We start from the raw sequence: 16242 nt of genomic DNA on the forward strand, positions 1-16242 counted from the left end.
GGGAAGAGAGCGGCCAGTGCAGGCACAGGATGTGGACAGAGCCCAGACTGGCTGGTCACCCACCTGCCCCGGGTTGGGGGACTGGGGGTGGAGGAGCAGCTGTTGCAGGCTGGGAACTGGGGACGTGAGAGGGCAAGGAGGGGCCCACGTGGGGGCCCTCTCCCAGAGAACACGAGTCCGTGGGGGGGGGGGTGCTGCTGCATTGCCTTTGAGCACCCTTGAGACAGCTGGCCCTGGAGTGGCTCAGATAGGTAGCAAGGACCCCAGCCCGGAAACAACGGAGAAGGGACGCTGGGTGATGTGGGTACCAGGGGTCTGCACTGACCAGGGCCTAGGGGCTCCTGCCTTCCTGAGGAGGGGTGAGGCAGAGGACCCAGAAGTGCCTTCCTGGGAAGGGGTGAGGCAGAGGACCCAGAACTGCCTGCTCTGGGCTTGAACAGCCAGGAGACTAGGCTCGTCAGGCGGACAGCAGCGGCCCGTTAGCAGGAAAGCAGGGTCCCGGGACCTGCCACTCCTCTAACCAGGGGCAAGCCGGCCCTGGTTGTCCAGCCCAGCTCAGCAGGCCCTGCCTGCGTCGGGGGGAAGAGTTGGGAGCAGTGGGGAGTGCTGGACCTCAACTCCATCACCCCCAGGAGCAGTGATGGGGCAGAGTTGGGGTCGGGGGATGCACAGGCCAGAGACAGCCATGGAGCGCAGGCCGGGAGCAGGCGGGCTGGCACGGGCGGGCAGACGGGCGTCTGTCCTGCCAGGGGCCGGGCTGGCTATGCAGACAGCCTCTTTTCTATATGGAAATGAAGAATTTAGGCTAATGGAGCTCAACCATCTCTAATTTTGCGATGGCAGGAGGATTTTGATTGAAAGTAATTAAGCAAGCTAGCTGTAAAATTAATTAAAGCAAAAGGGGGGGATTTTTTATTGGATTGGATAGCGATATAGCGTCTGTCAGGCGGGGGACGGATGGGGGTGACCTGAATCCTCTGCCCTCCCCCCTCCCACTCGGGACGTTTATGTCACTTTAATCTCCTTACAGCGGCTGCTGTGCATTTGTTTGAAATAATCAAGGAAATATGGTCAGAAATTGTCAGCTTTCAGATCTAATTTACCTGACGGCCCCTGCGCGAGCCGGCGCGGCCCAGGGAGTGAGCGTGCGTGAGCGGGCGGGGGAGCCTGAGTGGGCACAGAGGACACCAGGCTCTCCAGCCCCCTCCCCAGCCCCCGGCCCCTTCCCAGGGCAAGGGGAGGTGCTTCCCAGGCCTGTGGGCACCTCCCGGGACAGGCCCCCACCCTATCCACCTGCTGCCTCCCCCTCGAGCCTAACCAGCTTTGGGTTTAGGGCTCTAGGATCAGGGAGGTGACGGTAATTCCTTACTCCAGATGGCTGACAACTGCTAAGCCCCTCCACCAGGGCCACAGTTTTAAAAATACTCCTAAATTAGTCCCCTCATGTCGTTGGCGGCCTTAGCAAGGGGATTGTGGAGATGGGCTGGCTATGGGGTGGGGGTGGGGGTGGCGTGTCAACCATAGCACCTCTCTGCCACCTGCTGTGCCGTCCCCACCTTCTCTCCTGGAGGCTCCTGTCTCCCAGACCCTTCCTCTAATCCCAGAAGGGCACTCGCCCTGTTTCCCCTTTACCGCACAACTCCTAAGTTCTGGGGGTCTCAGTCTCTGCAAGAGGAAGGTCCCCTCCCTCCGATACACCTGCTCCCCACCCCATGCGCCCAGGCATGCCCCTACCTCAGCTAGTCCCCCACCCACATGTCCTGCCCCTTTTCAGTGGGTGAGCCAAGGCCAGAGAGAGCCAGACTCTACTTTTGCTTCCCTTGGAGAGCTGGGAGCCTGAATTCCACGCCCTGCACCCTGGAGGTGCTGGTTCAGAGCCACTTGGGGTCCTTGGCCAGGTGGGCCAGTGTGGGGTTGGAGCTTTTCCAGCAGGGAACCCTCATGGTGTTTGGGGCCATTGGGTCCTGCAAGTTCCCCCTTTAAAGCACAGATGTGTAGCAGTTTGATCTGCTGCTCATGGGAGGGCTGGGATGGGGAGTTGGGGCTCTGGATTTGTCTCCTCCTGACAAGTTAGGGACCTGGGCTTCTGAAGAGCCTCTCAACCTCTTGGGCCCCAGTTCCCTTCCAGCTCTAAAGTTCTGTGCAAATCTAGGACAACCTGTGCTCTGATAGCCCCCACCCTCTGGAGCTCCCTGCGCAGCCAGAGCTCCTTGCCATGTGAGGCAGGGGGACAGGGGGGAAGGTGGAGGGTTCTAGAAACAGGGCAGATTAAGATGAACAGTCTGCTCCCGGTTTGCCCATGTTAGCGTGCATCTGTTAAAAGCCCTCTGTCCCCACCTTCCCCCCCTTCCCTTAGTCCTTATCCTAACCTAGATTGTGTCTCCCTGCTTCCACCCGAGCTTTGGCGCTGGGTGCCTCAGGGGGCCTTCTCCAGCAAGCAAGGGGGTTAAGCCCCTGGCTTCCTTCCAGGCCAGCTCCCGAGCAGAGCAGCTGGGGGTGGGTTGGGAAGTTGTCGCCTGCCCCCTCCCCTTGAGCTCCCTCTGCCTGACCCTCCACTCTCCTCTTGCCATGAGTCACTTATCTTGGGGCAGGAGGTGGAGCCCCAAAGAAGTCTGCCCAGGAAAGGGGGGCAGGGAGAGCTGCTGGCTCCTCTCCACGTCTTCAGGGCAAAGTTCTTCATGCCCAGAGCCCGAGCGGCACTGAGGTCATCTGGGCCCAGCACTCTCCCGGCTGTGCCTGCAGGAACTTGGTGAGAGGCAGGGGCATGGCCAGGCACCACAGAGGCCAGCCAGAGCCAGAGTCCCTGCCCTTCGTGTCTGCCAGCTGCCCAGGAACCAGATCCCAGGAGACACAGGGCTAGAGGGCGTGTCTGGCCCACGGCCCAGCACCTCACCTCCACGTGTGGCTCACAGCTGCTCACGTCAGCCCCTGCAGCTGTGATGTGGCAGAACCAGCCTGGGCGCCCGTGCCAGGGACCCAGCGGGGCTGCTCTCCCTGGGCGGGGGGCTGCTTTCTGGGCTTGGTGCTGGTCCAGGCTGCGGGGTGCAGGCCCCAAGGTGGATCCCCGGGCCGGCCAGGGCAGGCCGGTGCACCGCGTGAGGCACAGGGAGGTGGAGAAGGCCAAGAGGAGTGCCCTTGGGGCCCCCATGGTGGCCCCACATCCGCCCTTTGCTCTGCCCTGTGGGAAGACCCTCCACTGGGGATGCTATTCCCAAAACCACTTTGGGAATGAATCCTATGTGGTGACGAGAGAACTTTGATTCTGCAGCTGCTTCTCCTTGAGGGGAGGCATAGGCAGTGGGTGGGCAGGGGCAGCAAGACTGGCCAAGACCCCCCTACACACAGCATAGCCTGGGACAGCCCATCCAGGGCCCAGGGAGTCTGGGAGAGGGAAGAAGGGAGGACATTTGGGGGCTGGTAAGTCCCAGGCCAGCCCAGCAGGACCCGGTGACTGTCACCTGGCTGGCGTGCGGTAACACACATGCATAGTGGCTTCCAAGGTCTCCCTTGCTCCTCAGCCGCCACGGCGTTAGGGGAAAGCAGAGCATGCTGGCCTCGTTCAGGTGGAGCCTCTCCTCTTTCTGGGCTTCTCCCCAGCACTCTGCCTTCCCCTACAGCCAGGTGTCTGAGCCTCTAGGCGGAGCTTGTACAGGGAGAACCAGAGGGTGAAAGGTGACAGGCCTGCCCTTGGACCAGACCTCCAGGCCCCACTGTCTGAGGCCCTTTGTGAGTGAGGACTCCCACCCGTGGGGGTCCACGCCGACCTAGGTAGCCCTATGCTTCCCCGCTTTCGGTGGGGCCCAGCATGAGTTGGGCCAGCTCATCGCTCCCTCACAGAGGGCAGAGAGGAAGTTCTTCCCCCGGAGTCCTTACTCATGCTTAGTAGTGGCCAGTAGCTTCAGGAGAGTTCTCAGGGCTGTGTGGTGCCCCGGCCACAGGAGCAGGGAGAGGTACCTGCCCGACTGGGAGAGAAGCCCAGAGTGGCCGGGGTCCAGCCCCGGGAATCATTAATGGCAGGGTCTGGCGATGCCCACGCTACTCCCCCGGCCAGGCCCCTGCCGGAGTTGGCTGGATGTGACCCAGGCACTGGGCTCCCGGAAGTGCCTGGGGCCAAGCTGGGCCCTGGCCTGACGAAGCCTCGGCTCGGCGGCTTCCTGCCCGCGTCAGGCCTTCTCTCCTGCTCCTACGGCGCCCACCCCGCCTCTCGGGATCCTGGTGGGGCTGGTGGCCTCGCACAGACCCGAATGAGCCCCGCGGGTCCCTCTTCCCCTCCCTCCAGTCTGCCTTTGCTTCCTTACCCTTTAGGCCCAAGGCCTCCCTGGCCCCGTCCCGGCCCCGTCCTCCGTCCCCCCTGGCTTCAGAGTTGCATTTTGCTGCCAGCACAGGGCACTGAAAATCTGCTGGCACTGCCAAAAACCCTGTGTGCGCTATGACTCCCCAAACATCCCTTTATTTTTATTGTTCTGTTAATTACTGTTTAAACTTTAATAAGTCACTTCGTCAGGAGGGGGGACCTGCCGTGAGCTTTTCTGTGCAAACACGGGCCCGGGAGTGACTCGGGTGTAATATAACCCTTTATGCGATGTGGGAATGTTTAGATTGTAACAGAAACTTGTTATTTTAATGACGGTTGGGGGGGGATCTGAACACAGAAGAGGAGGAGGGTGGGCTCCCCTTGGGTCCCCACCGAGGGCCGGGGCGGCCTGGCCATGGCGGCCCTGCTCCCTCGCTGCTGCCGCCGAGGCTGCTGAGGAGCCCTTCCTGGGCTGCCGAGGGTCAGGCTCGTCCAGAGGGAGGGAAGCCTCCCGAGAGATGCTCTGAGACTCGAGGGCCGGAGGGTATGGGGTCCTCCCCAGGGAGAGAGCTGGGCTCTGGGTGGGGTGGGAGGAGGGTGGGATGAGGGAAGCAGGGGGACCAAGGGTGCCCAGGTCTCAGGGAGGCTGGGCTTCCTGCCCTGCCCACGCCAGCCCCCAGGCCAGGGAGGAAGCAGCCCTTCCGCCTCCCAAGGCAGGACCCTGCCCACCGTCACCATCCAGTAGAGGGGCAGCCTCCGCGTGCCAGACAGCCCAACAGCCCTGTTTCCAATGAGGACACCGAGGCCCAGGGCAGAGACCAAACTTCCTTAAAAGTGGGGACCAAGTTTCTAATGTCGATCTGTCTGATTTGGAAGCTGCCAAAGTGCTGGTCGCCCGAGCATGGTGAGGGAGGGCCAGGCACAGCCCCGTGGGGCAGGTCAGCCCCCGGCCTCCCTGCCACACCCCGTCAGGATGAGGGGCTGCAAGGTGAAGGGGACATAGAAGTACGGGTGTCCCCAAGTCTGGGCATAGGCCGCTTGGCCTCTCTCTCACAAGGCCTGGCTCCAGCTCGGGGAGTTGGGGTTTGGGCCCAGGGTCGGGGTGATGGTAGACAGGCCACCTCCTCTCACTCTGGTGCCCCCCCCAATATACCTAGAGGCACTCCTGCCCCAGACCTGCTTCCAGAGCAGGTGACACCTGGACAGGGGGCCTTTCTCCAGCATCTGAGCCTGAGGGTATCTGGGCCAGGTTTCCTATACTGTCTTCACTCCCTCCGTCTGTCTGTCGGTCCAACCATTCATCCACGGAGCTGAGCATCTGTTCCATGCTGGCACTGGGTGGCAGAAAGGCCTGACCCCTGTGCTTGCCCTCAAGGGCCCATGCCTGGTGGGGCGGGAGGAGGAGTGTGGAGGGGAGAGCACAACAAGAGGGACCGTCCCCTGGCCTGCCCGGGTGCTCCCAGCTAGCCACAGCGGAGACCCTCGGCTCCCTCGGCGGGCTGCCCCCCCCACAAGGGCCCCCTCCCCCTGACCTCCTGCGGGCAGGGCCAGAGGTTCAGGGGCCGGGCTCGCCTGAGCGCTGGAGGCGAGAGCCCCCCAGATGGCGGCGGCGTGGGTCACGAATCGCTGAGGTTTTCCTTTTCCGAGCAGCGCGTTTCCCTAAATTGTCTTTGACTGCGTGCATGGGTAATGAAAGTTTATGCCCTTGTTAGAAGGACAGGCGGCCAGTTCCAGTTAGAACTGGGGCTGTCTCCCTGCCAGCCCCCCGCAGCCCCCCTCCCCAGCAGGAGAGGGAGCAGTAGGAGCACAAGTGTGTGTGTGCGTGTGTGCGCGTGCCCGCACACCCTCCCCGGTGGATGAGAAGGCTGTTAGGGGAAGGGAGAGGGGACAGGGAAAAAAAGAAAAAAAAATTTCCATATTTGTGTAAGTTGCTTTAAAAGCATTTTATCATGTCATAAAAAAGGGAAAGTACTCTCAGAAATTGATCCTCTCCGCCAGCCCATTGGACAGAAGGACGTTGGGATGTTAATGGCCATCCTGCTCCAGGGTGGCTTATTAAAAAATTTATACATAAATGCTTAAAATTGCATAAATTATTTAAAAAAAACCAACAAAGTAAGCAATTTGAATTCCCTCTTTTCCTCCTCTTCTCTTGGTCCCCCTTCTGCGACCCCCCCTTTTCCGGCCCCTCATCGCGGTCCTCCTGTTCCCAGGGTCCCCCGTCCCCCATCCTCGGGGCTCCCCCCAACACTCGCTTCTTCCACTTCCCACCGCACCCCTAGCACCGTCCGCCCTGCCCTCCTCTGGGGTTTCCCAGCCTCACCCACAAATTAACGGAACGGCCGGCCCACCACCAAACACTCACATGCACACGCACTAATAAAAACACCACTAATAATGCCCCAAATCGCGAAATTAAATATTAAGGCCAGAGGAGGCGGACATGGAGCGGCGCCGCTGCCACCGTAGCCGAACTTGGAGCTGATGAGTGTGTCTCTCACAGGCGTGGAATGTCACCCACACATCCCGGAGACCGGAGTGGGGAGTTTTATGATGGTTTTTCATTGATTTGTTTCCCCAGCGCAGCTGCCGACCTCTATTGAGGGACAAACATAATCAGCACTGACGCAAATTAGATGGTTATTCGTTTTGAAAATTGACAGAAAAACAATAAAAAAGATGAAATGCTCCCAAATCAATAGATATAATGAAATTCAAATAATCCGAGAGATGAGGTCTCCATGGCAACTGATAATGTGGAAAAGAAAACAATTTAATAAAGGACAGACACACTTTGAAAACAGATTGGGCCCAGGGAGGGGGGCGGGCTGGCGGGCGGAGGGCTGGAGCGGGCTGGCGAGTGAAGGATCACTGTCCGTCCCAAGGACACCCGCCATAATTAAGCGAGGCTTTCGGCCCCAGAAAGTGCAGATTCAGGTTTTAATACACAAAATTATTTCAGGAGCAGTGAATCGGAAAGTCGTTTGTAATGACCTTCCTGAGAGGCCCGGGCGCGGGGCATGTTGGAGGCTGGGCGGCCGGGCCGGCTGAGTTATGGCATATTTGTGTTTTTATAGTGCGGAGGGGAGGGGGTGGGGGGGAGGGGGGGAGAAGGTTAAACAGTATTTACAGCTCAGTTGTTTTCAGAGAGGAAAGAGAAATAGAGTTCACGGGAGATGCGGCGGGCAGGCGGGCGGGTGAGCCGGGAGGCCTCCGGGGCGAGGTGGGAGAGGTGGGCCCTTCCACCCTGGGGCTGCCTCGCCTTGTCTTGGGGACCCACAGAGGATGCCAGGAGAGGCCTCTCCCACTCCGGTGGCCTGGTGTGGCCCGGCTGGTGGTTCCTTCCCGGTCTGGGGCCTCCCTGGGGAGGGGGTGGGAGCCTGTGTCGGAGCTCTGTGTGACTCCGGACCCGCGGACTCCAGTAAAAAAGGTGGGGCGTTCCCGAGGCTGCTCTGGGCGCTCAGCTAGCCTCAGCACCCTCCCAGGTGGCCGGTCACTCCTTTGGATGGTGCCACCCTTCTTGAGTCCTGTGTTGTGTCTGGGGCATGCCCGGCCTCGGGCACGGCTGGTGAAGACCTGGGGACCACAGCATGCCCCTCTGCGGTGGCCCGCACCCAACGGCCTCCCTGCCTCTTTCCTTTGGCTCCACCTCCCCTCTGAGTGCTCACCTTGGGCACACAGAAGGGGAAAGCTTGATCCTTTGGGTTTGCAGTGGCAGGGGCCACAGAGAGGGGAGGGGACCAAGCAGAGCCCCACCCCCGCCCCCACAGCCCTCAAGAGCCACTGGCTGGGCAGGGCAGCTCCGACATGAGAGCCCGGCCCTGGGGGCCCTTTGGAGGGCTCCCCTCCCTCAGGCTCCGACTCCCTTTGGGCTGCAGGAGCCCTGCTGGTGCTCTTTTATCACGACCACACTCAGCGTTGCCAGTTTCCGGGCCGTTCTGCATGTGCACGTGTGAATTATAATATGATTGTACAAACACGGAGACGCCCGAGTGTGCACGCGCGTGCACAATCTGTGTGTGTGCCGTATGTGTGTGTTTTAAATCTCCCCTGGGTGGTAACTCTTTTTTTCTCCCCTTCCTGTTTGGCTGTGACCTGGGGGAGATTGATAGCCAGCCTGTGCGGTGGATGTTAACAGTTCCCCTGATTTATAGAGTTACTTACGCTAAGTGAGGCCACTTAGACGCGTCTGGATAGTAAACCTTTTAACTGGACTAAAAAATCATAATAAATAAATAAACAAAGGGGGGCAAGTAGGGCCCAGCAGCCTGCCCCCCCACTTCCCGTCTTAGAGCTATTGGGGACCAGGGGTCCTGGCCGAGAGCCCTGGGACGCAGCGGTCACCGTTCCTACCTGCACAAGCTGGGCGGCCCTTCTGTTCCGATCTGGGAGTGGAGGGCTCAGGCCCAAGAGAGAAGGACACCCTCTCCTGTGGGACAGGTCTTGGCGGGGATGGGGGTCACAGCTGGAGGAGATAGGGGAGCGAACTGTTAACACAGAAATAGGCTGGTGGGGGCGGTGAGGAGACGGGTGGGGAAGATGATCAGGGAGCTTGGGGGGAACATGGCTCAAAGGACCTTTCCTTGCTTCCCAGGCTCGCTCTTGCTGTGGCACCTGCACTTTTCCCCGTAGTGATTGCACTTACAGTGACTTGAACATCTGCCCCCTTGACTGCATTGAGACAGTCTGTCTTGGGCACATGCTGTCCTCAGGTTTGAGCCCAGGGCCTGGCTTGTAGAAGCTCAGAGAGTGTGTTGAATGAACCTAGACACATCACTTGAAAACTGAGGCTTGTGGCCTGTCAAGTTCAAGTTCTTAGGGACGGCAGGGTGGAAGCTCCAGCATCGGCACCACCCTGATTGGGAGGCTGTGGGAGGGGTGTGTGGGGTGTTAGACCATGGCCTTGGACATCTGAGCCCCGTGAGAGTCCAGTTCCAGCACGGACACTGGGTGACCGTGGACAATTACCAATCTCACCAGACTCTGCCTCCTCATCTAGAAATGGGGACAGGTTAACAACCTCATGGCGAGGGGGGGGGTGTCACTGGTACAGGGGAGGTGTTCAGAGGGTACCGGTTGCCCTGTCACTCCGGGCCATGGGACAGGGCAGCCACCAGTGGCCTGGCGGTGTCTGTGGCCCCTGAGCTGCCTGGCAGCAGGCAGGGGGGCCCCAGAGCATCCCTACCCCAGGGGACCAGTGCCTGGCCCCTGCCTCCCCACCTCCTGATATACAGCGGGCATTAGGCCGCCCAAAGGGGACACTGCATCCTTAGGAAGAAATATGTCCTCATTTTTCTTAAACACCGTTTCCACTGAGTGAAATGTTTAGAAGGGACGCACAGGGAGAACTTTATTTCCTACCAGGGAGTTCAGAGCCACCAGGCAGAGCCCATAAAGCACCCGGAGCCTGGTAGCTGACAGGCCGCCCGGCCCCGAAACACATTACTCACAAGTTGGGGGGGGTGCTGCCAGGCCTGCCCAGCCCCAGGGACTCCCCCCCCCACCCCCCGCTGGCAGAACAAGCAACTTTGAGACCCAGGCAGTGGGCACTGGGCACTGGAGCCTCTCAACCCCCTTGAGCACAGGCTGCCCGGGGCAGGGGAGGGCCTGGCCCCAACCTGGCAAGGAGGTGGAGCCGTTCCAGCCGCCCCCAAGCCCTTCATCCCCAGAGACTGGGGACCGGGGGCCCAGGTGCAGCGATGGGAGCCCCCCTGTCTCCCCCGTAACTGGCAGGAGCCCTGGCCTTCCCCAGCCTTTGGAGGGAATGATGAGGTTCCTGCCATAACGGGCCCTTCTCCCGAGGCCCTCCCTTCATTTGATTTCTGAAGCTGGCTGATTTGAATATTTATAAATATCAGTAAATTATTTATTGTAGCAATCTGCTGCACCATTTTACCCATTGCAGTTAACACTTTAGGGGGCTCCGTGTTACGGGAACCAGGAGAGGGAGTGAGGAGGAGACCGGGCAGGGAGGCCCGGGCCTTCCTAGAGCCCACCCAGAAGCCTTAATCAGGGACATGGTGGTGGCTGCAGCGCCTGGCTGAGCCCGGGGTCCCTGTGAGCCTGAGCTCTGGGGTGTCCGCGTGACTCCAGGATCAGTTGTCTCTTCTATCAAATGGGATGATGATAGTACCTGCTCAACAGGGTCATTACGAGGCCTCAGGGGACCATACATGAAGATGTGCAGGGAAGGCCTGGTTTTTGCCCCTCCTTTCCTCCACCCTGAGCAGGATCTGCTCAGCTTACACAGGGGAACTGCTTGCAGGGGTGGGGCTGGCTGAGTTTGGAGCCCTGGGAGAGGAGGTTCGGACCCTGAAAGCTGGGAAGGGGCTGTTTGTTGCTGAGTGGGCAGCCTGCCCCCACCCCCACCCCCAGCCTCTCTGGTGTCCCCTCTTTCTTCCGGGCCTGGTGAGGTTTCCTGGGCTTGGGATCTTGCACCTAGATGTGCACCGCACCTGCTTGCTTGTGTCCCTCTCAGGGCTCAGCGGCCTTCTTCAGGTCCTTGCTTGCTAGAACCCTCTCCCCTTACAGTCCTGGGCGCTTTCACAGGGCAAGAGCCTGCCTGGGGCCCTTCCGCCAGCAAGGGAGAGAGGCGGGCCCTGCCCTCGTGGTGCCACCGGCTGGGGCTCATCCCACGATGCAGAGGCACCGGGACCCGGAGGTCAGAAGCCAGGAGAGCCCCTGGGCTGGCTGCCTGCGCTTGGTACCGCTCACTCCTCTCCCCACTTTGCCCAGTTTCCCAGGCCTGACTAGGCTCCCCTCCGCTGCCCCGCCCCTTGCCTCCTTTCTGGAGCCGGGCCCTGGGTAAGCGGGGCAGGAGTCCCCTCGCCTTCCCACCCCCTGGCCCAAGCCCACCGCCTGGGCAGTATTGTTCCCAGAGGAAGTGTCCAGTGTAAATAGAGCAGCGGGCAGGCTGGTGGCGGGAAGGAGATGAAAGGGGCAGTGACATGGCCGGGGACGGATGGCTTCCTCCCATTGAGGCCCGGCCACGGCGTTTATATTTTAGGGAAGAAAGTCGGGGGAATGTTTACATGGACAGGAGCCTGGGGTCAGACCACGAGGGGGGTAGTCTGTGTGTCCCAGAGCCCTGATGGAGTGGGGGGGGGGAGGCGGGGAGGAGGACCCCACAGAGTGGGCCGGAAGGCGGATGGGCAGGCAGCTCAGACCTCGGCTCTTTCATACTCCCCACCCGCTGCCCTAGGCTCTGCCTCCTGCCCTGCACCCCCGGCCCACACGCCTCCTCCACTTCTGCCCCTGGGACCGGCAGTAGAGTCAGAGGGAGGGCAACATCTGGAAGGCAGGTGGGCTGGGGCAGAGCGGCAGCTGGAGGGCAGGTGTGGGGGGTATAGGCGGAGCAGCGCGGCCTGGGGGCCGGGGGTGGGCCCTGGGTGCACAGCTGCATCGCAGCTGGTGGGGGCCCAGGGGGGACCGAGCCAGGCACACGGCCGAGAGCAGGAGTGGGGGGGCCGGACCGGGTGGGCCCCAAGTGCCGCGAGGCTCCGGGATGGGTGGGAGCCCAAGGAGGGGGTGTCACCAGCAGCAAGTGCAGCCCTGGGAGTTTCTGCTTCCCTCTTCCTTGGGATAAATATTTATAGATCCATTTGCTGTCTGCCTTACACACTTGGCTGCTTACCTCCTGGTAAAAATAGAGCAGGCTCCCCACTCTCCCCTTCCCTTCCCCACCAGGGCAGGGGACCAAGGGGACCAGGTGAGGCCCACTCCCTGTAGATCTGCTGGGGGAAACGTGGCATCGTGCAGCCTGGCAGCTGGCCCAGAGGCTGGGTGGGATGGTGTGACTAGGGGACCCATCGCTGAACTCAGGGTTTGGAGACTTGGGTGTGGGCGGCACTGACTTGGAGACGTGGACAAACTTGGGTAGAGTGGGCCCAAGCCTGGGCCAACTGGTGTGAGCCAAGCAGACCCTTCTGGGGAAGTTGGCTGGCTGGACTGGGCTGGGGCCAGTGGGTCCCTGGGCCGGGCGAGGCCATACGCACTGGCAGCTGGCTTCGGGGCAGGTCTGGGGGCGCTGGGCATTGTACAGCCACCTGCCTGTACAGGCCAAGTCTCCTTGTGGGTCCCCGGGCACGCACGGGGTGGCCATCCTGTCTGTGGGACAGGGTCCCCGGGCAGGCACGGGGTGGCCATCCTGTCTGAGCATGCCTATTGGTGGGCTTCTAGGCGTGGGGGTTGTTGGGGTGTTGATCTTTTCTAGGGGAGCCCCTTCTGCCCATGGCCCTGGGAGCAGACCCTTCCCTCACTCAGCCTTCTGACCAGTGCGGGGGGAGACTCAGACACGCCCACTCATTCCTCTGCTGGGGGACACACAAGGGGGCCCTGCCACTGAGAGGCTCCAGTGGGGCCCCCTGTGCCCAAATCGGCTGAGACCGTCTGCTGTGCCCCCCACAGGGCCTGGCACACAATAGGAGCCGACTAAATGGACAGACGGGAAGGTGGAGGACAAGCAGACAGATACACAAATTAAAATCTGTACATGTGTCCACTCTTGGCCTTTGTGGCGGGTCCCAGGCTGTGTGGTGGGTGGACCTGCTGTGTGCTCCCCGCCCCTAGACCCCCGGGCGCCCCACTTAGCAGCCGTGAGGGCTGTGGCGAGACGTCGGGCCTCCTAGGTAGAGTTTCCGTTGGACTGCCGTGTGCAGGGATTAGACACAGCAGCCACAGCTTCTGGGCCTTCCGTTGGGGAGGAGCCCCAGCCTGTCCCAGTGGTGGCTTCTCAGGGCTGGGAAGCGGGCTCTCTGGAGTCAGCCAGGCCTCCAAGGGAAGGGGCTGTGGCCGTGGCAGAGAACAGAGCGGGATCCTCGGACAAGGATGAGCAGTTCTTGGAAGGACTCTGAGCAGCTCTGCCCTTTGAATGGCCCTGACTGAGGCTTGAGGAAGGGAAATGGCCAGAGAAGACAAGAGAGGGCCAGTGAAAGGGAGGGGAGTGAGGATAAGTGGAGGGCTTCGGAGGGCCCTGGGTGGCCGGGAGAGCAGCAGGAGATCCCAAGGCTCTCCAGGGAGCAGAAGTAGGAGTGAGGTGGGGCCAGGGACCAGGTCTGGCAGGGGAGTGCCAAGGACCAGATGCTCCAAGGGGAAGGTGGGCCGGTAAGGCAGGAGGTTGGCTGGGGCTGGTCCCTGGCTCTCGGTGGCCTCCTCCCCGTGGGGCAGGCCATGGGGGGCGGGGGGGGGGGCAGGCTGCTGTCACTTGCCTGCTTTGCCCAGTGACCTGCGCCTCAGCCTACGTGCCTCAGTGTCCTTGTGTGGCAGAGGACACACCACCTCCTTTATCTGGGATCATGTTGTGCCCACCTCTCAGAAGAGGAATTTAGGGCCAAGCAAGGGTAGGAAACACTTCCAGGAACCAGGTGCTGAGAAGTCTGCCCCTCGTGTTTGAGGAGTCATTCATTCATTCATTTGTTCGTTCTTATGTTCATTCCCAAACTGTCCTGAACCTCCCAGTGTGCACCGACCTCTGTGCCAGGCTCTGGGGATGGAGCGCTGGGCGAGCTGAGCCGCTGGAGCTCACAGTCTGGTGAGGGGCGCAGACCCCCACCAGCCAGGGGCAGCGTGAGGAAGACAGGATTGGGAAGACCTAGGGCCTGGTGGCCGCTCCCCTGACCTCTCCCTCCGCCCCCGCAGCTGAAGGGACCCGGTGCACCGACCCGCCCGCAGGCAAGCCCGCGATGGCGGCCAAGCGCAAAGGCGGCCTGAAGCTCAACGCCATCTGCGCCAAGCTGAGCCGCCAGGTGGTGGTGGAGAAGGGGGCAGAGTCAGGCCCCCAGCCTGAGGGCAGCCCGCTTCGGCCACGGGACCGAGAGGTCGGCGTGGCCCGGGGCGCCCGCAGCGAGGAAGACAAGAGGCGGGCGGTGATCGAGAAGTGGGTCAACGGCGAGTACAGTGAGGAGCCCACGCCCGCACCCAGCCTGGGGCGGATCGGCCGTGAGGGCCTGGAGCTGCCGCCCGAGGGTGTCTACATGGTGCAGCCTCAGGGCTGCAGCGACGAGGAGGACCATAGCGAGGAGCCCCCCAAGGATGGCAGCGGCGGCGCAGAGGAGAAGGAGTCCGATGGGGTGGCCTCCAAGGACGACAGCGGCCCCAGTACCAAGCAGGCTTCAGGTAGGTGTCAGACAGCCGCGTGGACAGATGGCACAACCCTGTGGGGGGGCCGGCGGGGAAGGAGGAGGGGGTCTGCAGAGCACGCCCACTTCCGCCACTCACACTCCGTGTCCCGGCACCTCACTCCGCCCCGTGAGGACTCCTAACCCGGGGCGGGGGCCGCACTGGGGCCTGGGGCCAACGTAGGGGCGAGAACAGGGGAGACTTGCTCAGGGGGGAGGGAAGTGTCCCAGGTGTGAGCCAGGCTGGGGGCGGCTGTGAGCACGGCGGGTCTGAGGAAGTGAGGGATGGCTGTGCGGACGCGGGACAGACGACAGACTAGGGGACCGTCTCCACACCTGCATCAGAGGAGCCTGCGGGGTCAGCCCTAGAGCCATAGGGGCAGAGCTCTGGGATAGGCCGTTCTCCCAGCCTCCCCTGCCCTTTCCCAGAAGCCTTCTCCTTCCCAGGGACACTGGCTCTGCTAGGCAGGACCTCTCAGGGGTGAGGCACAGGGCCATGGGGTGGCCCGGCCCAGCCCACAGATCCCATTACAGCTGCCTGCCCCGGACGCGCTCCTCTGGCTGACCTCTTTCCCACGAGGTGGCTCAGGCCTGGCTTTTCTGCTGTTTCCTTGTCCTTACGACTCAGAGCAGCCCAGGGTTCCTCACACTCCAGGGAGGGAGGGGCTGCGGTTTCAGGTGGTAGAGGGTCACCATGGAACCCCTGGGTCCAGGGCCTTTTCTCCAGCTCCCAGCCTCCTTCTCAGGCCTGTGCTGGTGCCCCGCTGCTCCCCTATCCCCTTCCCCCTGCAGCGAGGGGCGCATCTCCTCCCTGCACGGGGAGCCCTGCGCAGCCACATAATTATGCATATAAGATATAAACAGAGCTGTTTAATTATCCTTCGCCACATCAGTGACAGAGTAATTAACAAACATTGCAAGATCAATGAGGAAAAGTGTGACCTTCAGTTTCCTCTGATAGGAAAAGCCCTTGCCGTTCCCAGACACAAGGTGATTGTGCTGAGCCGGAGGAGAGGAAGGGATGCGGACGAGGGCTGCTGTCCCATGAGGGCCCCGGCCCCTCCCCGGCCCAGCCCTACCCTGACTCCTGCCTTCTCTCACCTCACATGGAGAGCTGGGACAGTAGGAGGCAGGGCTGGAACTGCCAGTGGCCTGGTGACCTGGCCATCACCCCTCTGGTTGGAGCCGCAGAGGGACTGCCATCTGACACCTGGAGCGGCCTGCTCAGCCCTGGGCACCAGAGGAAACCGGCTGGAGCCTGAGCCACCCACCAGGCTCAGGCCACCTTCTCTGGGCCTGGGGGCTCAGGAATGTAGGCCTCCAGGCTGCCTCAGACCCCCACCCAGCCCCCTCCCTCCTCTAAGCTGCCTGCCCTTCAAAGCCTTCTGTCTCTCTGCCATATATAGCGAGGGCTCAGCTGCCTCCTGCTATTTTTAGCCCCTTTCCCTGGTCCCTGAGCCACTGAATCTAGCAGCCAGAGCCCACTCGTCCCAGGCTGGGCCCCCAACCCCGCGTAGCTTGAGGTCGGGACAGTGGCCCATCGGCCACCCCGCCCCAGGGAACAGCCATCCGCTGGCTCCTGGAGTCACTCTGCCCACCTTGGGTCCCAGGTGCCGCCTGTGACTGTCTTCTTCCTACGCAGACCCGATAGGCTGCCATGTGGGTTGGGAGGCGACCCTCCTCTGCCACCCTGCTGGGGCCCTGGGCCTCCCACCCCTTCCTCAGCCATGCCTCCCCCTGGCTGTGCTCTTAGGACTCCCAGCCTGGGGCCCTGCCGCTGTCCGTGTGCCTGGCCCTGCTGGCTCAGACAGGCACGGAGAAAACATACATGTG

General features: G+C 61.6%; 1 protein-coding gene across 1 annotated transcript in view; it reads left to right on the forward strand.

The window, feature by feature from the left end:
- Positions 1 to 16242, forward strand: part of CASZ1 (castor zinc finger 1) — a 54423-nt gene that overhangs the window by 13554 nt on the left and 24627 nt on the right. Inside the window, exon 3 of the mRNA XM_039235028.1 lies at positions 13931 to 14407. Within this exon, the coding sequence (XP_039090959.1) occupies positions 13931 to 14407 (477 nt within the window). The remainder of the gene's footprint in view (positions 1 to 13930; positions 14408 to 16242) is intronic.

Source organism: Hyaena hyaena, unplaced genomic scaffold (genome assembly GCF_003009895.1).
Source record: "Hyaena hyaena isolate Hyena2069 unplaced genomic scaffold, ASM300989v1 scaffold_94, whole genome shotgun sequence".
NCBI lineage: Eukaryota > Metazoa > Chordata > Mammalia > Carnivora > Hyaenidae > Hyaena > Hyaena hyaena.